Source organism: Accipiter gentilis, unplaced genomic scaffold (genome assembly GCF_929443795.1).
Source record: "Accipiter gentilis unplaced genomic scaffold, bAccGen1.1, whole genome shotgun sequence".
In the NCBI taxonomy this organism is placed as follows: Eukaryota; Metazoa; Chordata; class Aves; order Accipitriformes; family Accipitridae; genus Astur; species Astur gentilis.
Window position 1 is genome coordinate 558,103 of NW_026060847.1, and position 21,344 is coordinate 579,446.

Genomic DNA, 21,344 nt, shown 5'->3' on the forward strand with positions numbered 1-21,344 from the left:
TGTTTCTTTTTCTGTACAGGGGCGACTGATACTGGCACAGGCTGGTTCTCTGGTTCAGCTGCAGTGTCTGTCACCGGGGTAGGGGTAGTCATGGTACCTGTTGTCGTGGTAGGGGCAGCCACGGTGCTTGTTGTCGGGGTAGGGGCAGCCACGGTGTCTGTTGTCAGGGTTTGGGTAGCCACGGTACATGTTGTCCTGTTTTCCATCTTTTCCCCCTTTTCCCCCCGAGGGTGCTGCATAATATCAAGCAGTGTTTGGTAGATATTGGCCAGAGCCCAGCACAGTGCAGCGAGTTGTATGTCTTTGGAATAGCCACAGCATTTTTCTTTCAAATATTCTGTCACTTCATAAGGGTTCTGTAGTTGTTCGGGAGTGAACTTCCAAGTCACTGGCGGTGAGAAGTTCTCTAGATACTTGCCCATATGCTCCCACATGCCGTGCCACCCATGAGTCTCCAGCTTTGGGGGAGATCTCTGAGTGGTACTCTTAAAGAGCGTTTTTGTAGCCCTAAACAAGACCTGAAACATATTCAGGAGGCATAGCACTAACAGCACACTGGCTTGCGCATCCCAAGGATATTCAAAATTCTCAAAAGCTGTTGTAATTAGTCGGAAGGAGAAGAGGGAGGTGAACGGACGGGGGGAGGTATCCCCCCCTAATTTCCCCATGGATTGGGTGTAATTACCAATAAAATCCGACAGAAGGCGCCCAAAGTATGGAAATGATATCACTGCCTCATACAGATACCAGCTTAACCTCATGACCAGTGATGTAATCATTTCATAAGTCGACATTGCCCAGTACAGCAAAATGATAATCCCAATCACTCTCCCAGAGATGAGATACGCAACTACAGGCAATACATAGAGCATATAAGAGCTTACAAAACGCCACCATGTAAACAAATGAAACAACATTGTGACTAACATCTATATATCTAAGAAATGCGTTTGGCAAATTTGTTTCAACACGCTCTGGCCAGATCTGTCGTTATCTCAACCCTTCTGCCCCACGTTGGGCGCCAAAAAGGACTGTCGTGGTTTCAGCCCGGCCGGTAACAAAGGACCACGCAGCCGCTCGCTCACTCCTCCGCCCCCCTCCGGTGGGATGGGGAGGAGACGGAGGAGAGAAAAGGAAAAGAAACTGGAACCTCGAGGGTTGAGATAAAGGCAGTTTACTGGGACAAACACAAAAGAGATTACAACAACAACAACGGCACTAATGAAAAAAGGTATACAAAAAGAGTGATGCACAGTGCAACTGCTCACCACCCGGGACCCGACGCTCCGCCACTTCCCCCACCGAAAAAACAGAGAGGACCCCCCGGCCCGCTCCCCATTTATATACTGGGCAGGATGTCACATGGTATGGAATAGCTCCTTGGCTAGTTCAGGTCAGCTGCCCCGGCTATGCCCCCACCTCCCAGGTTCCTGTAAAAATTAACTCTATCCCAGCTGAACCCAGGACAACCACCATGGATCAAGCAGCGTCCCGTTGGTCCTCAGTCAAAAATTCTTCAGTTATGGGTGCACGCCATGGCCTGTCTCCACATTTTTTTTAAAGGGCATAGTCTAATGCATGCACATATGTACTGTTAGCACACTGCAGGTTTCATCTATCACATGATCTTTGGATGATCGACATGAGAAACCAGTATATTTTCTCAAAGACTACAGCTTCCATTGCAATGGTAGTCTCCACATTCCTGCATGCTTCACCAGCTCCAGCCTGCCTCCTCCCCTGGATGCCTCAGTGGCCTGGTTATTGTCCTTATGGGCCAGAGGAGTGTCCTGCTTAAACAAGCCATCCCAGAGACAAATGTTTCAAGATAAATAGTTCACAGTTCAGTTTCTCACAGCAAACAATCTTTGAGACAGATGCCTCGAGATGACAGTCTCTCACAATGACCTGCCCTCCTGGCCTGTGATGGGGGGTGCCCCAGGGAAGGCTGTGAGCTGGGGGTTCAGGAAGGCACTTGGGTCCAGCATGAGGCTCTGAAACCTCCTGTGAACCCAGGACAGCTGAGACCATGAGGCAGGGAACTGCCACCCCTCCCAGAGGAGGGCAGAGGACCCAGGGGTCCGGGCTGCCTGCTCATGATCCTCTCCTGCCCCGACACCAAACTGTGCTGCATGGGGGATGGTGCTCATGATAGCATATTTCCATACATTCTGTATGGTATGTCTAAATATTTTGATGGTTTTCGTGTTTTGCACCAGCCGTGGAAACTGGTTTGCTGCTAGGTGACTGTAAAAGGGAGATTTGGTAAATAATTATTAGAAATATTATACTAATACTATGATTGAAACAATAGACAATAGTATAGCCAAGCAATTAACTGGTAGAGGTAGTTACTCCTAAGTTTTGCAGTTCGTTGCTCTTAGGACTAGATGTTCCTGGACACTAGATGAGAACGGTGTTGAGACTGACCACATGTGTTTGAAGCTGCGTTATGCTTCAAGATCAAAGAACAAGGACAAGAATAAAGACTTCAAGGACAGCCAGAAAGAACTTCAAATGGGTCGGTGGTCGCAAAAGCAGCCCTTCGACTAAAAGGGATCCTTCATGGCACGTGATCGGATATAGGCAGTACTAAGATAATCAGTTGCAATTACTTTTATGTATATGTATACTAATCTGATTAATGTGCAATTAGTTATTCTATATAACCTGTTAGTGCTAAAGCTGTGGGATGCGAGCTGGGTAGAACTATCCACCATGCATCCAGCGCTGCAATAAAGAATGCCTGCTTTCTAAAACTCCAAAATGAGTCTTGGGCGGTGTCTTCGACCGGCTTTTTGGTATCACTCACTAGAGCCCTGGTAAGAACCTCTTTCCCGCTGTGCTTCCAAAACACCGGCTGCCCCAAGGGCTGGCACCGTCTGCCCCTCACCTCTCCCAGCCTCCTGGGGGGACACTCCAGGTTGCCCTTATCTGGGGGCACATGGTGGGTGGGAAGGGGACACCCAAGGTGCCTGCGTTCGCTCACCCCCCTGCTCATCGTGGTGGTGCAGCCAGAGAGGACCCAGGAATCCAGGTGCAGGCCAAGGAGACGAGACACGGACGCAGGCAGACACACACACACACACGCACAGCGCGTAGCTTTGCTGAAGGGGTTTATTGATCATGAGAGGGAAATGGCCCAGGGCTCCCAGGGGATCAGGTGGGGTCATCCAGGGATGATCATCTCCTCATGCTGCTGGAGGGGGACAGGACAGGGCTGTCACCATCACTTGAGGACCTGCAAGAGAGAGCCCAAATTGTGACACCCCCCCCCCCCCAGTGTCCGCTGGGACATGAGAGGGGCCTTGTCCCCACCACCTCTCTCTGCAGAGACCTGGGGAAGGAGAAGGGAATTGCAGCCCTCCGTCTACCCAGGACAGGACTTAGCTCACCTGAGATCCAGATGGCACCCAGAGCCCCCTATCTACCCCAGGATGCCCCTATATCTCCCAGAAGCCTGCCCAGCCCTCACAGTGATCCTGGGGGTGTGTATGGCACAGCCCCCCTGCCTGGCCTGCACAGTGACCTTCTGGCTCCATAAAGCCCTACTGCATGCAAGGAAAGGCATGGGGGCAGCTCTGTCCAGCTCACCCTGGGACATGCATCAGGGACAGTCCCCTCTCTTTCCCTCTGCATACCCAAGGTCTGCCCACCCCAGAGGGCTCAGGGATCCCCCAGGGCCCAGGATCCTTTGTGGGGCTGCAGAAGCCCTGATGTTGCTCACCTGGACAGCAGCAGCTACAGGCGCGCGTTTGTAACGCAGAAGAAGTCTTAATTCGTCCTCGGTCAGAGGATCCTGGGGAGAAAGGGAGGGTTAGGGACATGCTTGGGTGCACTGGGTTGTACTGGGAGGCAGGGGAAAGCAATGGGATCCTTGGGGAAGGTTCCTCTGGGAGAAATGGGGTACATGAGCTCATATGGTGGTGCACAGAAAGCAGTGGGGGTCCTGGGGAGGGGGCCCACTTGGGTGTGTGGCTGTCTACTGGGTGTACTGGGTTGTAATGGGATGGATGGGAATGCAATGGGGGCCCTGGGGAAGGGGCCCTCCCTGGGAAAGCTCTGTGGTGCAGGGGTGTTCTCTGGGGTTGCAGTGGGGTGCACTGGGGCACACTGGGATGTACCGGATTGTCGTGGCCATAGAGGGAGAAGGTCTGGGGCAAGCAGAAGGCGTCTAGTGCAGTTCAGAGAACCTTGTTCCTAAATCCGACTGACTTGTCTTGTAGAGAGAGCATGAAAGCTCAATGGGATGTCCCCGGTCCCAGCAAGGGATGGAAGCACCAAAGTGCCCTCCAGTTCCCCAGACTGGAGGCCCTCCAAGTCCTCCCCACTACTTACCCTCAGCTTAACATCTCCACTTCCTTCCGGGAGTGCCTAGGGAAGGAGAGCAAAGGAGTGGTCTGCATTGGACCTTGATGGGGCTGTAGGTGGGGCACAGGTGTCCCCAGCCCCCTCCAGGACCATGGCTTCCCCCTGGTCTGAGCGGGAAAATCCCTTCTGCTCCCCCCAGCCCCATTCCTCCAAGTTTCACCTGGGATACCTGTTCAGGCAGGGACCAGGGGTGGGGATGGAGACAAGGATAGTGTGGGGAATACAGGGCCTCCAAAGAGGATGGGGGTGAGGGTGAGGGTGAGAGGGGCCCCCAGACAGTGCACTGGGGTGAATCAGTGGACCCCAAGGGACGGGTCTGGGGGTGCTGAAGGGGCAGGCCTGCGTGGGAAGGAAGTGACAGGTAAAGGAATTCAAGTGGAGGGGACACAGGGACTTCAAGCGGGGGGGACAGGAACTTCAAGAGGGGTGGGTGGTAGGAGCAGAAGGAAGAGGGCTGCAGAGGATGGAAACGAGGGGATTGGAAGAGTGTTTGGCAGTGGAGGTTCAAGCAAGGTGGTCTGGGGACGATAACAAATTGGGCAGGATGAAAGGCAAAGGACTGAGGGGAAAGACTGAAAGAAAGGTGTTGGGAGCAATCAACAGGAGGGCTTTTGAGGACCCTAGATAGGACACAGAGGAGATCCCAGGGAGGAGATGTCTGAGGGCACCAAAAGGATGGTATGCGGAGGCCCAATAGGAAGAGATGGGGAGGGCACCAAGTCAAGACACCAGTGGGGGTCGTCAGAGGAGTTTGTGGTGAACCTTCCCAAGGAAATCAGGCTCTGGGCACAAGAAGATTAATTTCGGGGGAAGTGGAGGGAAGAGATGGAATTGTGGGAGGGAGAAAGTCGCATTGCCCAGGGCTGGAGGTGAGGGGAGCCTGGGGATGCTCCTTGCTTGGGAAAGGGAGAGGCCAAGCCAAGGGATTTCATGCTCACCATGACAATTTTGTTCTGCAGGAGAGCTGATGTCCTGTAGCCAAGACCCCTCCCCAGCCTTGAGCCTCTCCCCGTGGCATTGAGGACTCACCTGAGCATCTTCTGGCATGCACAGCAGGATGGTGAAGAGCAGGGCCAGGCTGAGCACGACAACCTTCATCTTCCTCTTCGGTGTGGCAAGTGCTGGGTGAAGCTTCAGAAGGTGAGGGGCAGATTTATCCCTCCCAGGACTCCTCCTTTCCCCCCTCCCCGAGAGCCCCCAGGGCAAATCCAAGCTTGGCAGAGACACCAGCCCTGGCAAGGAGCCCGCCTCTGGCACAGAGTTGCCCCCGCCTTCGGCACTAATCCAGCCACCTTCCATGGCATCGGTCCGGCTTCCAGCATGGGGCAGCTGCACATGGAAGGGCCCAGGCACCTGGGGGTGATGAGGGGGGGGCAGGCAGTGACCCACTGACAGCCGGACACCCTACAGTGACAACCCACTGCTCCAGCACAAAACCATTCTCCCAGCAGCCCCCAAAGCCAGATGCCCCCATCTCCCAGTGCCACTCACCTCCCAGCACTGCCATCTCCCAGTGTCGCTCCCCTCCCAGGCCAGGCTTTCCCTCCGGGACTACCCCAGAGATGAGGTCAGCCTCAAACCAGGGGTCTCTAAGAGTCATCTCTGACCCCTCTCCAGCCCCTTGGGTAAACAGGGGGCTGGGAATGACCCCTCTTCTTGGGGGACCAGGGACCCCGGGGTTTGGGAACACAGGGTGGCGAGAGGACAACTGGGGGCATGGGCAATGGGGACAGCCAGATGGCTGGGATCTTCAGTCACTGGAGGCAATGGGAAGCACTGGTGAATGTTGGGCACTGGGAGATGAGCGTAAGGCTTGGGGGAAGCACTGGGGTGGTCACAGTTCCCACCTCCAGCCCACCCCATTTCCCTTGCACTACAGGCCCCAATCTGGTCCAGTCCCCAGCCATGGCTGCCCCAGAGCAGAGATCAGAGGGGTCTAACCCCCACCCTGGCCCTCACCCTGCCACTGCCTGGGGCCAATGTGCCCACCCAGACCACCTGGGTCCCACTTCTGCAGAGTTGCCCCCTAGCTGGTGGGTCCCAGTAACCCTGTCCCCAACAAGGCTCTGGCTCCAGACCTGTTCCTGGCTGGCACTTGGCCACAGCTCACCAAAGGCCCTTGTCCCCAAAAAGTATCCCTTCAATGCCCTCATCCTTGGCCCAGGCCAGTGCTGTCCCTGAGCAGGACTTGGCTGTCCAGAGGGACACGAAGAAGCGGACACTTGTCCGCAGGCAGCCACTCAGAGCTAATTGTGGGGACAGAGCTGGCCTGGCAAGAGGAGGGATGTTTGTCACTGCAGCATCTCTGATAAGCCGTGTTTGCCCAGGGCCCGTGGCACCAGGAACCCGTTCTGCAAGCTTGGTCTTCACGAGAGCGCCCGATCAGGGAGACTGTGGTGGGGGTTAAAGCATCCTGGGCGCCTGGGCTCCCCTCCAGCCCCAGCAGCTGGCAGAGGTGGGCAGTGCTGGGGGACCGGGCAGGAGCAAGTCCTGGGACACCCTGCACACCTGGGGCTCTCCCGCTGCCCTGGGGACAAGCTGGAGCCCAGAGGCAGGGGCATTCCCAGGGAACAGCCTGACCACTGGGGTGTTGCTCTCCTTTGGGAAAGCCTGGTGGCACAGCAATCCTGGTGCAGTGAGACTCACGCGATCTGCCATCGCTGCTGTCTTCAAGGATGCAAGTGCCCCAAACAGCAGAGGGAATGGCTGGTACCTCTGTTAGCAGGGACATACTCATAATGAAGATGGGCATATTTTAGATCAACAGGTTCTGTCACCCCTGTTTTACCTCCCTGTAAGTGCTCACAACTATGAGAAGTGATATATAATAGGACACATATTTATTTTTGTCTGCATAATGAGAAGACCAGCATTTTTACTGGTCTTGTGAGCTAGCACTGGGAGGAGATAGGGCAGGTAAGGTCTCAACCAGGAGACGCAGCACATATTTACTTGTCTCTTTAGGTAGCTGATAGTCAGAAGTACCCACACATAATGACCAGCAAACCCACTAGCCACACTGAGCAACGGCAGCATTGAACACATTGGACTCATTGCCTGTCCGGAGTTCGTGGGACATCAACATTGCGATAGCAGACCCATGAATACTTCGTAAGGTTGTCACATTCCTCTGTGAACTCATCCTCTGTTTGTTATGTGCCTCAGTAATTCAAGCTACCATGCTGTGCTTCCCAATCGCCATTCACTTCCAAAAACATCCAGAAGCCCATGTCACATGTCTCAAAGTAAAATAGTGCTCTATTTTAGTCTTCTGTCTATGCAGGTGAGAGGAAAATCTGTTTCTATGAGACACAAGCTGGGAATCAAAGGCTGGTGGTAAAGATCTGGTTTAGGTTTTGAAGTCAGTGGGAGGTTTGACTGAGTTTCGGTGCAGCCAGGGTGTCCCGGCCTTTGTTCCCATGATGATACAGACTCCTGTCACAGCTGCAAAGAAAGCCTGTCTGATTTTATCCACATGAAAAGAGATAAATAACAATACACTGATACGTGGTGCATGAGAAGTGTACATGTCTCAGATCCTTCTTTGACAATATGTGTGTTTTTTTAAGGGTGATGGTTCTATCTTTACGGGACACTGACTATAAATAAGAGATGTGTTGTGGATCCGTTGTGAAAAGATTTAAGGCAACTGACTTGAATATTTGCTTTGGAAAGTGCCCAAAGAGCCGGCAGTCAGTCACCTGGAGGATTTTCATTTTGACTGCTTCTGCTTTCTGCGCTATTTATTAGATAGCTAAGTTACACAGTGTTGAATTGGAGAGCATATTTAAGTATGCTGTGATGTTATTCGTATTCTGAAGTGATTTTGCAAAGAATCGATGAATTGTACGCACTGTCATAACTGAGGGATATTGACTTAGGAGAGGTCAAGGCTGCCTTTGAGCTAAATGCAAAGCAGGTGGACGGCATTTGATCGCCACTTAACATGAAAGGTGCAATTCAGGAAGATCCCTGCTGCTGGTGTAATGGTCTCTAAGAAGACATGCTTGTGTTTTTGTAACACGAGTGTAATGAAAAAAGTAAAATGTCATGTGTTTGCCCATTTGACAAAGAGATGGACAAGAGACTTTACAAGGTTGGTCTAAAGCGTAGCTACTCCTACTTGTGCTGTCTCCTACCACCTTCTCCGAGCAGGGCTGAGAGCACTTCTGAATTTTCTCTGTTTTTTCTTGCAGTCTCTTCTGTGAGGCAGTGGAATTTTTACCACATTTATTTTCCCGATAAAGTTTTAGCATGGTTGTTCTCCTCAGGCTTTGAGCTGCAGTGAGGTATCCCGTTGTTGTACAGAGGGAAAGGGGAGAAAAAGAAAAGTGCATGTGCTACCTCTTCTTTGGTGGAGACACTTGGGTTATCTGTTCATCTTGCATACGCATATAGGGTTGGAGCCTCAGCATTCACCCCAGCTCTCCCCTCTACCATTTTCAGACGCATTTTCCCCAACCTCATTGTCGGAAATCCAGGGATGGAGGCAGGGATGGAGAGAGAGACCAACCGAGGCAGGCACAAAAGGGGAAGAGAAGGGCTGGGGCTGGGGAAAGGAGGGGCAGAGGCACTTGCTGCAGCACTGGCAGGCGTGTTAGTGGCAACAGATGGAGAGTGGCCGTTCTGTTTTCCCCACCGTTACGTCTTGCGTCCCAGCTCCCAGTACCCTCGAGGTTCCCAGTGGCCCTTAGAACCTGCAGAAGGTGGGGGGACGGACAGGGCTCAGCAGGGCGTCTCTGTCCGGCTGTACTACTTTTGGCTGGGGTAGAGTCAACAGCAGAGTTGACCAGAGCATATTAGATGGAATTTACAGCTTTGATATCTGTTCAGCAGTTGCTGGTCATGGTATTGACTTAACTGTTCTCACCATTAGTGTATCTGATCCGTGCCAGGCTCCTCTTTGCTGTACCTGTTAAAGGTTGGGTTTGCCTTTTGCAGTTTGCTGTGGTCTGTAGCACTTGGTGGTGTTTTGCCTGGGGGGTTTATTACAAAAGCACTGGCCTTGATCTTAATCAGGTATCTGAGCTCTGCACTGATGCCATTACTCTGAGAATCATCTCATGCAGACAATTAACAATTACACCTTTTCCCTTTTCTCCTCTGAGAGTTTTTGGGTGGAGGAAACACAGAATGGCACCTTCACCACCTTTTTCTTCATGGCATATATTTTCTCCCTCGTTATCAATAAATTCTCAGTAGCTTGAACATCCTTGGGTAACCAAAATACTCCTTATTGGTACTTCTCAAGAATTTTTGTTCCGCTTTCTCTAGGGTTAAACAACCATTTAGGAATACCACCCAGGGATATGTTCCAGGGCACTGTGGTTATGGGTGGCAAGGCACGCAGAGGAAAACAGGCAGGTACCTAGGATGGTTGTCACCTCCAAGGGTCTGAGACTTCAACCCAGATGAGCACGGGATCCTGATGAAGTGACAGAATGTTTGCCCTGGTGCTGGCTATGCCAAAGAGACACAGCTTGTTGCGCTGTGCTGGGGCCTGCCCTTCGCCTACTGAGCACTATTCAGCACTGTTCAGCACCCTCAAGGAGAAGAGAGGGTCTCTGCATCTAACGACATACAGACACTGTGGCTGAACCAGAGACCCAGGCCTCAACTATGCCAGTCGCGCCTATAGGCAAGAAGAAACAACGGAAGCTGAGGTCAGCTTGGCAGATATGCAAACAGATTTCAGCCATCATCCAGGAGAGCCAATTATCAGCTGGCTGCTCTGATGCTGGGATACTGGGGCCAAGGGTCGGGAATTAGAGGGTAAGGAAGCCCGGCAGCTTCCCAAAATAAGAGAATGCTTATTCCTTAAGCTGCCCGGCAGCTTAAGGAATTGGAGCTTTGGAGAAGTGTGTTCCCACCCTCCGTGGGGCCCTCTCCTCTGTCCACATTGTCCTGTTCACAAAACTCCAGCATTTTTACAGAGGTCATTTTGTCCACCAAAGCTCTTTTAGCGGATGTGTGAGACATTGAATTTGTCAGGCCATCACAGGGTCCCCCACAGGGCTACGGGTCCTGCCAGAGAACCTGCTCTAGCCTGGGATCCTCTCCAGGGGGCCAGAGAGAACCTGCTCTTTTGTGGGCTCCTCTCCATGGGCTGCAATTCTTCCCAGAAACCTGCTCCAGTGCGGGCTCTTTCCACAGGGTTGTAGATTCCTTCCAGGCACATCCACGTGCTCCGGTATTGGGTCCTCAATGGGCTGCAGGGGGAGAGCCTGCTTCACCAATGTCCTCACCACGGGCTGTAGGGGATCCTGTGCTCTGGCACCTGGAGCACCTCCTCCCTGTCCTTCTTCACTGACCTTGGTGTCTGCAGAGTTGCTTCTCTCACACATTCCACCATCTCCTCTCTCCCAGCTGCTGTTGTGCAGCAGTATTTTACCTTTTCTTCAATCTGTTATCACAGAGGTGCTACAGCATCGCTCATGGGTTCAGCTTTGGCCAGCGGCAGGTCCATCTTGAAGCTGGCTGGAACTGGCTCTGCCAGACCCGGGGGCAGCTTCTGGTACCTTCTGGCAGAGGCCACCCCTGCAGCCTCCCCCACTACCAAAGCCTTGCCATGTAAGCCCAGTACACCAGGCTGCTGGATGTCACCTCCACCACAGCTAATTCCCTCAGATATTGGATACCTCCCTCAACTGTGGTCCACTTCCCTCGGGAATTTGCAAGATATTCCTTGAAGGGGTGCCTGTCCTTCACACTTGACAGGAGTTGCCTCCAGAGGCCGAGGACTGCTGCCCCTTTTCCAATCTCTTTGTCAATGGCTTTACCCCTAGCAAGGGATCCCAACTGCCGGGCTTCCTAATCCTCTAATTCCTGACTATTGGCCCCGGTATGCCAGCGTCGGAGCAGCCAGCTGATAATTTGTTCACCTGGATGATGGCTGAAAGCTCACCGCTCACTTAGGGGTAGGGATCGGGTGGTTTCGGACTCATTTATAATTTCACTCTCTTCCCCCTCTTGCTCTTGTGACAGCTCAGCTGCAGAACAGGCTGCCTCTTCTGATTCTGCTTCCTGTTCCCACTTAGGAAAACCTTCTTCCTCCCTTAATAAACAAGCTGACCTCAGCTTCCCTTGTTTCTTCTTGACTATAGGAGCAACTGATATACTTGAGGGTTGAATCTCTGGGTTAGCCACAGTGTCTTTGTTTTTATGTCTTTAGATCCAGAGACCCTCTCTTCACCTTGAGGGTGCAGAATAGTGCTCAGTAGGTGAAGGCCAAGCCCCAGCACAGTGCAACAAGCTGTGTCTCTTTGGCACAGCCAGCACCAGGGCACCCTTTTTGCAAACATTCTGTCACTTCATCAGGATCCCGCAGTCATCTGGGTTGAAGTCCCAGACCATTGGACGTGACAACCATTCTAGGTACCTGCCCATATTCTCCCACATGCCTTGCCACCCATAACCTCACTGCCTCAGGGTGTATCCGTGCGTGGCAGTGCTAAGTAGTTGGTTAAATTCAGAGAAGGCTGAAAAAATATTCTGGAGAAGTGCCAATAGGAGTATTTGGTTGCCCAAAGATATTCAAGATAGTGAAGGCAAGGGAAAAAATATCTACCACACCAGAGGAGCAGGTGAAGGTGCGCAAGCTCCAGCACTGGTGAAAACTCACAGAAGAAGTGGTTAATGGACTTGGGGCCACAGAACTGCAACTGGGAGAAGACAACTGTGACTACCAGCAGCAGCAGTGAACTCCCTAGCCAAGATGCAGCTGCAAGATGGAAAGAGACCTTCCAGGTCATGAGGCTTGCATAGAGAAAGGGCTGGCATATGGCCAAGTACCGATCATAGGACATGGCTGCCAGCAGGTAACACTCGGTAGTTGCAAAGGAAGCAAAGAAGTAGAACTGAGCCATGCAGCCATGTGCAGAGATGCTGTTGTCCCCAGTCAAGAAGCTGGCCAGCAACCGTGGCAGGATGGTGGAGCTGTAGCAGGTCTCTAAGGAGGACAGATTGCCCAGGAAGAAGTACATGGGGGTGTGGAGATGTCGGTCTGCCACCACTAGCACAACAATGAGGATGTTCCCAACCATGGTGACTGAATAGATCATAAGCAAGAGAAGAAAGAGCAGGTTCTGGAGTATGGGGACATCACGTATTCCCAGCAGCACAAAATCCGTGGATGATGTCCAGTTGTCATTTTCCCGTTCAGCCATGCAATGTTGTTTGTCTTTTATTTCCCCAGTTGCCACAAAGAGGGGCTACAAGAAAGAAACACATTTCAGCATATACCTTCAATATTTTTTTGTGTGTGTAGGTGTATTGGTTTTGTTTGGCAAGGTTTTGGTAGCGGGGGGGGGGTTACAGGGGTGGCTTCTGTAAGAAGCTGCTGGAAGCTTCCCCTGTGTTCGAGAGAGAGAGAGCCCATACCAGCCGGCTCTAAGACGGACCCGCCGCTGGCCAAGGCCAAGCCAATCAGTGATAGTGGTAACGCCTCTGTGATAACAGTTTTAAGAAGGAAAAAAATGTTGGGACGGGGAGAAACTGCCGCCGGAGTGAGGAGTGAGAACATGTAAGAGAAACAGCCCTGCAGACACCAAGGTCAGTGAAGAAGGAGGGGGAGGAGATGCTCCAGGCGCCGGAGCGAAGATTCCCCTGCAGCCCGTGGTGAAGACCCTGGTGAGGCAGGCTGTCCCCCTGCAGTCCAGGGAGGTCCACGGTGGAGCAGATATCCACCTGTAGCCCGTGGAGGACCCCACGCCGGAGCAGGTGGGTTCCCGAAGGAGGCTGTGACCCCGTGGGAACCCCGCGCTGGAGCAGGCTCCTGGCAGGACCTGCGGATCTGTGGAGAGAGGAGCCCACGGAGCAGGTTTTCTGGCAGGACTTGTGACCCCGTGGGGGACCCGCGCTGGAGCAGTGTGCTCCTGAAGGACTGCACACCGTGGAATGGACCCATGCTGGAGCAGTTCGTGAAGAACTGCAGCCCGTGGGAATGGCCCACGTTGGAGGAGTTCGTGGAGGACTGTCTCCCGTGGGTGGGGCCCCACGCTGGAGCAGGGGAAGAGTGTGATCAGCCCTCGTCCTGAGGAGGTGAAGCGGCAGAAAATAACGTGTGATGACCATAAACCCCATCCCTGTCCCCCTGTGCCGCTGGGGGTGCTTGGTGGTGAAATCTGGGAGTGAAGTTGTGCCCGGGAAGAAGGGAGGGGTGGTGGGAAGGTGTTCTGAGATTTCATTTTACTTCTCATTACCTTGCTCTGGTTGATTTGTAATAAATTGAGTTAATTTTGCAAACTGAGTCTGTTTTGCCCGTGACGGTAATAGTGAATGATCTCTCCTGTCCTTATCTCGACCCACGAGCCTTTTGTTATATTTTCTCTCCCCTATCCAGCTGAGGATGGGGGAGTGATAGAACGGCTTTGGTGGGCACCTGGTGTTTAGCCAGGGTCAACCCATCACAGTAGGACATTGCTCCTTTCACATTAGATTTACGTGTTTCTTGTATAATGAAAGCACAAAAAAATGTTCTTCCTCATGGGTTAAGAACACTCATCCCAGCAGACCCACCGGAGACTCTAGAGGCAAGCTGCCCAACACAAGTTCTTCTTTCTCACTGCAGAATAAACCTGTGATGTGCATTTGCTCACACAGAAACAGACAACTTTCATATGCCTGTGGGTATGACCTGGAAAACAAGTTACAGGTGTTGAGGATCTACATCCTTCCACTCTCAGGAAAGAAAAAGCATGCCAGAAAAAACAACCCCCACTCTCCAAAAAAACCCATTGTGTGAAATGTCATGCCAGATGCTGTCCGTCATCCAAAGAAAGGGATGGGCACACCACAGGGTGAGTGGCCACAGCTCTCTGAAACACCGACATGAGGGGAATAGGATTCCCACCCCACTCCTTCCCCACCACCACACAGGCCAATTTCTTCCATTGGGAAAGGCCAGATGAGGAGTTACTGCTTCAGATGAGCAAGGGACTGTGCTGTGGAACGGCCAGAGAGCATGCTAAAGCCCACTTTGTAGGTCAAAACGCAGCATAAAAAGTGACCAGGAGAGGACCAAAAAGAAGATAGGGAAAGGTTAACTGAGGTAACCGAGCCACATGGGAGAAGTTGTGAAGGGAGGAGTAACGAGAAGGATTAAGGAGAAAAATCCCAGGCTTTTTTCAGTGGTGCCATGAAGAAAGGACACATTGAAAGACAGGAAATTCCATTTAAAGATAGGGTGGTCAAACACTGGAACAGGTTGCCCAGAGAGGTTTGGGAGGCTCCATCCTTGTGGGAATTAAAAACTTGATGGGGCATGGTCCTGAGCCACATGCTCTAGCTGACCCTGCTTTTTAGAAGGGGCGGTTGGACTAGATGATAAGCTGGGGTGGCTGCCAAGCTGAGCTGCTCCATGATTCTGTGATTGAAAGCTGCTTTCCATTTTTTCCCTCCTGAGCAGTGGTTCCTGAGGGCTTTGAGGCTGCCTGCTTGCAAATCCCAGCCCAGCAGCAGGACCCCAGCATGGCCAGCTGTGCTTGTGGGGCACAAGTGAAAAAGCAGGACGCTGAGCAGGGCATCCCCAGGAGGCCTGGGGGTGAGGTGGGACAGCATCAGGGTCAGGAGCATGGACAATGTCAGGGTCATGCCTCAGCATGTGATTGGAGAAAGCTCATGCCCGAGAAACACAGCTCTCTGCAAGAGCAGTTCCCTCCAAGTGTCTCATGACCACCTCTTGGGCTGGAATGCATTTCTTCCAGCGCTGATCATCACAGGAACTCTTCTGAGAGTTTTCCAAAAGCTACTCAGAATAATGTATACCCCCAGCCATCTCCACTGCATGGGACTGAGAAAGCTGAGCGTTGCAGAACAAATCCTACTTCATCATAATTCTGTGAGTGAGAAAGCAAGCAAAACCCAGCCACAACAAAAAAGAAAAAGAAACCAAGAGAGAATTGAAATAGCCCTGTGAATGATGAAGTGAAGGGCACAGGCTATCTGGCCCCACACAGCCCGCCCAAACGCTCCCCCGCTGCCCAGCCAAGCCCCCCCCAGCGGCACAGGGGGACAGGGATGGGGTTTATGGTCATCACACGTTATTTTCTGCCGCTTCACCTCCTCAGGACGAGGGCTGATCACACTCTTCCCCTGCTCCAGCGTGGGGTCCCACCCACGGGAGACAGTCCTCCACGAACTCCTCCAACGTGGGCCATTCCCACGGGCTGCAGTTCTTCACGAACTGCTCCAGCATGGGTCCATTCCACGGTGTGCAGTCCTTCAGGAGCACACTGCTCCAGCGCGGGTCCCCCACGGGGTCACAAGTCCTGCCAGAAAACCTGCTCCGTGGGCTCCTCTCTCCACAGATCCGCAGGTCCTGCCAGGAGCCTGCTCCAGCGCGGGGTTCCCACGGGGTCACAGCCTCCTTCGGGAACCCACCTGCTCCGGCGTGGGGTCCTCCACAGGCTACAGGTGGATATCTGCTCCACCGTGGACCTCCCTGGACTGCAGGGGGACAGCTTGCCTCACCAGGGTCTTCACCACGGGCTGCAGGGGAATCTTCGCTCCGGCGCCTGGAGCATCTCCTCCCCCTCCTTCTTCACTGACCTTGGTGTCTGCAGGGCTGTTTCTCTTACATGTTCTCACTCCTCACTCCGGCGGCAGTTTCTCCCCGTCCCAACATTTTTTTCCTTCTTAAAACTGTTATCACAGAGGCGTTACCACTATCACTGATTGGCTTGGCCTTGGCCAGCGGCGGGTCCGTCTTAGAGCCGGCTGGTATGGGCTCTCTCTCTCTCGAACACAGGGGAAGCTTCCAGCAGCTTCTTACAGAAGCCACCCCTGTAACCCCCCCCCCGCTACCAAAACCTTGCCAAACAAAACCAATACACCTACACACACACAAAAATATTGAAGGTATATGCTGAAATGTGTTTCTTTCTTGTAGCCCCTCTTTGTGGCAACTGGGGAAATAAAAGACAAACAACATTGCATGGCTGAACGGGAAAATGACAACTGGACATCATCCACGGATTTTGTGCTGCTGGGAATACGTGATGTCCCCATACTCCAGAACCTGCTCTTTCTTCTCTTGCTTATGATCTATTCAGTCACCATGGTTGGGAACATCCTCATTGTTGTGCTAGTGGTGGCAGACCGACATCTCCACACCCCCATGTACTTCTTCCTGGGCAATCTGTCCTCCTTAGAGACCTGCTACAGCTCCACCATCCTGCCACGGTTGCTGGCCAGCTTCTTGACTGGGGACAACAGCATCTCTGCACATGGCTGCATGGCTCAGTTCTACTTCTTTGCTTCCTTTGCAACTACCGAGTGTTACCTGCTGGCAGCCATGTCCTATGATCGGTACTTGGCCATATGCCAGCCCTTTCTCTATGCAAGCCTCATGACCTGGAAGGTCTCTTTCCATCTTGCAGCTGCATCTTGGCTAGGGAGTTCACTGCTGCTGCTGGTAGTCACAGTTGCCTTCTCCCAGTTGCAGTTCTGTGGCCCCAAGTCCATTAACCACTTCTTCTGTGAGTTTTCACCAGTGCTGGAGCTTGCGCACCTTCACCTGCTCCTCTGGTGTGGTAGATATTTTTTCCCTTGCCTTCACTATCTTGAATATCTTTGGGCAACCAAATACTCCTATTGGCACTTCTCCAGAATATTTTTTCAGCCTTCTCTGAATTTAACCAACTACTTAGCACTGCCACGCACGGATACACCCTGAGGCAGTGAGGTTATGGGTGGCAAGGCATGTGGGAGAATATGGGCAGGTACCTAGAATGGTTGTCACGTCCAATGGTCTGGGACTTCAACCCAGATGACTGCGGGATCCTGATGAAGTGACAGAATGTTTGCAAAAAGGGTGCCCTGGTGCTGGCTGTGCCAAAGAGACACAGCTTGTTGCACTGTGCTGGGGCTTGGCCTTCACCTACTGAGCACTATTCTGCACCCTCAAGGTGAAGAGAGGGTCTCTGGATCTAAAGACATAAAAACAAAGACACTGTGGCTAACCCAGAGATTCAACCCTCAAGTATATCAGTTGCTCCTATAGTCAAGAAGAAACAAGGGAAGCTGAGGTCAGCTTGTTTATTAAGGGAGGAAGAAGGTTTTCCTAAGTGGGAACAGGAAGCAGAATCAGAAGAGGCAGCCTGTTCTGCAGCTGAGCTGTCACAAGAGCAAGAGGGGGAAGAGAGTGAAATTATAAATGAGTCCGAAACCACCCGATCCCTACCCCTAAGTGAGCGGTGAGCTTTCAGCCATCATCCAGGTGAACAAATTATCAGCTGGCTGCTCCGACGCTGGCATACCGGGGCCAATAGTCAGGAATTAGAGGATTAGGAAGCCCGGCAGTTGGGATCCCTTGCTAGGGGTAAAGCCATTGACAAAGAGATTGGAAAAGGGGCAGCAGTCCTCGGCCTCTGGAGGCAACTCCTGTCAAGTGTGAAGGACAGGCACCCCTTCAAGGAATATCTTGCAAATTCCCGAGGGAAGTGGACCACAGTTGAGGGAGGTATCCAATATCTGAGGGAATTAGCTGTGGTGGAGGTGACATCCAGCAGCCTGGTGTACTGGGCTTACATGGCAAGGCTTTGGTAGTGGGGGAGGCTGCAGGGGTGGCCTCTGCCAGAAGGTACCAGAAGCTGCCCCCGGGTCTGGCAGAGCCAGTTCCAGCCAGCTTCAAGATGGACCTGCCGCTGGCCAAAGCTGAACCCATGAGCGATGCTGTAGCACCTCTGTGATAACAGATTGAAGAAAAGGTAAAATACTGCTGCACAACAGCAGCTGGGAGAGAGGAGATGGTGGAATGTGTGAGAGAAGCAACTCTGCAGACACCAAGGTCAGTGAAGAAGGACAGGGAGGAGGTGCTCCAGGTGCCAGAGCACAGGATCCCCTACAGCCCGTGGTGAGGACATTGGTGAAGCAGGCTCTCCCCCTGCAGCCCATTGAGGACCCAATACCGGAGCACGTGGATGTGCCTGGAAGGAATCTACAACCCTGTGGAAAGAGCCCGCACTGGAGCAGGTTTCTGGGAAGAATTGCAGCCCATGGAGAGGAGCCCACAAAAGAGCAGGTTCTCTCTGGCCCCCTGGAGAGGATCCCAGGCTAGAGCAGGTTCTCTGGCAGGACCCGTAGCCCTGTGGGGGACCCTGTGATGGCCTGACAAATTCAATGTCTCACACATCCGCTAAAAGAGCTTTGGTGGACAAAATGACCTCTGTAAAAATGCTGGAGTTTTGTGAACAGGACAATGTGGACAGAGGAGAGGGCCCCACGGAGGGTGGGAACACACTTCTCCAAAGCTCCAATTCCTTAAGCTGCCGGGCAGCTTAAGGAATAAGCATTCTCTTATTTTGGGAAGCTGCCGGGCTTCCTTACCCTCTAATTCCCGACCCTTGGCCCCAGTATCCCAGCATCAGAGCAGCCAGCTGATAATTGGCTCTCCTGGATGATGGCTGAAATCTGTTTGCATATCTGCCAAGCTGACCTCAGCTTCCGTTGTTTCTTCTTGCCTATAGGCGCGACTGGCATAGTTGAGGCCTGGGTCTCTGGTTCAGCCACAGTGTCTGTATGTCGTTAGATGCAGAGACCCTCTCTTCTCCTTGAGGGTGCTGAACAGTGCTGAATAGTGCTCAGTAGGCGAAGGGCAGGCCCCAGCACAGCGCAACAAGCTGTGTCTCTTTGGCATAGCCAGCACCAGGGCAAACATTCTGTCACTTCATCAGGATCCCGTGCTCATCTGGGTTGAAGTCTCAGACCCTTGGAGGTGACAACCATCCTAGGTACCTGCCTGTTTTCCTCTGCGTGCCTTGCCACCCATAACCACAGTGCCCTGGGACATATCCCTGGGTGGTATTCCTAAATGGTTGTTTAACCCTAGAGAAAGCGGAACAAAAATTCTTGAGAAGTACCAATAAGGAGTATTTTGGTTACCCAAGGATGTTCAAGCTACTGAGAATTTATTGATAACGAGGGAGAAAATATATGCCATGAAGAAAAAGGTGGTGAAGGTGCCATTCTGTGTTTCCTCCACCCAAAAACTCTCAGAGGAGAAAAGGGAAAAGGTGTAATTGTTAATTGTCTGCATGAGATGATTCTCAGAGTAATGGCATCAGTGCAGAGCTCAGATACCTGATTAAGATCAAGGCCAGTGCTTTTGTAATAAACCCCCCAGGCAAAACACCACCAAGTGCTACAGACCACAGCAAACTGCAAAAGGCAAACCCAACCTTTAACAGGTACAGCAAAGAGGAGCCTGGCACGGATCAGATACACTAATGGTGAGAACAGTTAAGTCAATACCATGACCAGCAACTGCTGAACAGATATCAAAGCTGTAAATTCCATCTAATATGCTCTGGTCAACTCTGCTGTTGACTCTACCCCAGCCAAAAGTAGTACAGCCGGACAGAGACGCCCTGCTGAGCCCTGTCCGTCCCCCCACCTTCTGCAGGTTCTAAGGGCCACTGGGAACCTCGAGGGTACTGGGAGCTGGGACGCAAGACGTAACGGTGGGGAAAACAGAACGGCCACTCTCCACCTGTTGCCACTAACACGCCTGCCAGTGCTGCAGCAACTGCCTCTGCCCCTCCTTTCCCCAGCCCCAGCCCTTCTCTTCCCCTTTTGTGCCTGCCTCGGTTGGTCTCTCTCTCCATCCCTGCCTCCATCCCTGGGTTTCCGACAATGAGGTTGGGGAAAATGCGTCTGAAAATGGTAGAGGGGAGAGCTGGGGTGAATGCTGAGGCTCCAACCCTATATACGTATGCAAGATGAACAGATAACCCAAGTGTCTCCACCAAAGAAGAGGTAGCACATGCACTTTTCTTTTTCTCCCCTTTCCCTCTGTACAACAACGGGATACCTTGCTGCAGCTCAAAGCCTGAGGAGAACAACCATGCTAAAACTTTATCGGGAAAATAAATGTGGTAAAAATTCCACTGCCTCACAGAAGAGACTGCAAGAAAAAACAGAGAAAATTCAGAAGTGCTCTCAGCCCTGCTCGGAGAAGGTGGTAGGAGACAGCACAAGTAGGAGTAGCTACGCTTTAGACCAACCTTGTAAAGTCTCTTGTCCATCTCTTTGTCAAATGGGCAAACGCATGACATTTTACTTTTTTCATTACACTCGTGTTACAAAAACACAAGCATGTCTTCTTAGAGACCATTACACCAGCAGCAGGGATCTTCCTGAATTGCACCTTTCATGTTAAGTGGCGATCAAATGCCGTCCACCTGCTTTGCATTTAGCTCAAAGGCAGCCTTGACCTCTCCTAAGTCAATATCCCTCAGTTATGACAGTGCGTACAATTCATCGATTCTTTGCAAAATCACTTCAGAATACGAATAACATCACAGCATACTTAAATATGCTCTCCAATTCAACACTGTGTAACTTAGCTATCTAATAAATAGCGCAGGAAGCAGAAGCAGTCAAAATGAAAATCCTCCAGGTGACTGACTGCCGGCTCTTTGGGCACTTTCCAAAGCAAATATTCAAGTCAGTTGCCTTAAATCTTTTCACAACGGATCCACAACACATCTCTTATTTATAGTCAGTGTCCCGTAAAGATAGAACCATCACCCTTAAAAAAACACACATATTGTCAAAGAAGGATCTGAGACATGTACACTTCTCATGCACCACGTATCAGTGTATTGTTATTTATCTCTTTTCATGTGGATAAAATCAGACAGGCTTTCTTTGCAGCTGTGACAGGAGTCTGTATCATCATGGGAACAAAGGCCGGGACACCCTGGCTGCACCGAAACTCAGTCAAACCTCCCACTGACTTCAAAACCTAAACCAGATCTTTACCACCAGCCTTTGATTCCCAGCTTGCATCTCATAGAAACAGATTTTCCTCTCACCTGCATAGACAGAAGACTAAAATAGAGCACTGTTTTACTTTGAGACATGTGACATGGGCTTCTGGATGTTTTTGGAAGAGAATGGCGATTGGGAAGCACAGCATGGTAGCTTGAATTACTGAGGCACATAACAAACAGAGGATGAGTTTACAGAGGAAT

The 21,344-nt window shown here is 51.9% G+C and overlaps 2 protein-coding genes across 2 annotated transcripts; one reads left to right on the top strand and one right to left on the bottom strand.

Annotated features, from left to right (window-relative positions):
• Window positions 1-9,012: 9,012 nt before the first annotated feature.
• LOC126036935 (putative olfactory receptor 13C6) lies at window positions 9,013-12,536 on the bottom strand. Its single transcript, XM_049797168.1, has 2 exons — window positions 11,939-12,536; window positions 9,013-9,068 (listed from the first exon to the last, which is right to left on the bottom strand). Exons 1-2 carry the CDS (start codon window positions 12,534-12,536, stop codon window positions 9,013-9,015), a joined length of 654 nt encoding a protein of 217 aa, XP_049653125.1.
• Window positions 12,537-16,303: 3,767 nt separating this feature from the next.
• LOC126036937 (putative olfactory receptor 13C6) lies at window positions 16,304-19,827 on the top strand. The gene is made up of 2 exons (XM_049797169.1): window positions 16,304-16,901; window positions 19,772-19,827. Exons 1-2 carry the CDS (start codon window positions 16,304-16,306, stop codon window positions 19,825-19,827), a joined length of 654 nt encoding a protein of 217 aa, XP_049653126.1.
• The last annotated feature ends 1,517 nt before the right edge of the window (window positions 19,828-21,344 follow it).

Coding starts and splice junctions, on each gene's coding strand:
- LOC126036937 (XM_049797169.1), top strand. CDS start 16,304: ATGGCTGAACGGGAAAATGACAACTGGACATCATCCACGGATTTTGTG. Junction 16,902..19,771: donor TCACCTGCTCCTCTGGTGTG/GTAGATATTTTT, acceptor CACCTTCTGCAG/GTTCTAAGGGCCACTGGGAA.
- LOC126036935 (XM_049797168.1), bottom strand. CDS start 12,536: ATGGCTGAACGGGAAAATGACAACTGGACATCATCCACGGATTTTGTG. Junction 9,069..11,938: donor TCACCTGCTCCTCTGGTGTG/GTAGATATTTTT, acceptor CACCTTCTGCAG/GTTCTAAGGGCCACTGGGAA.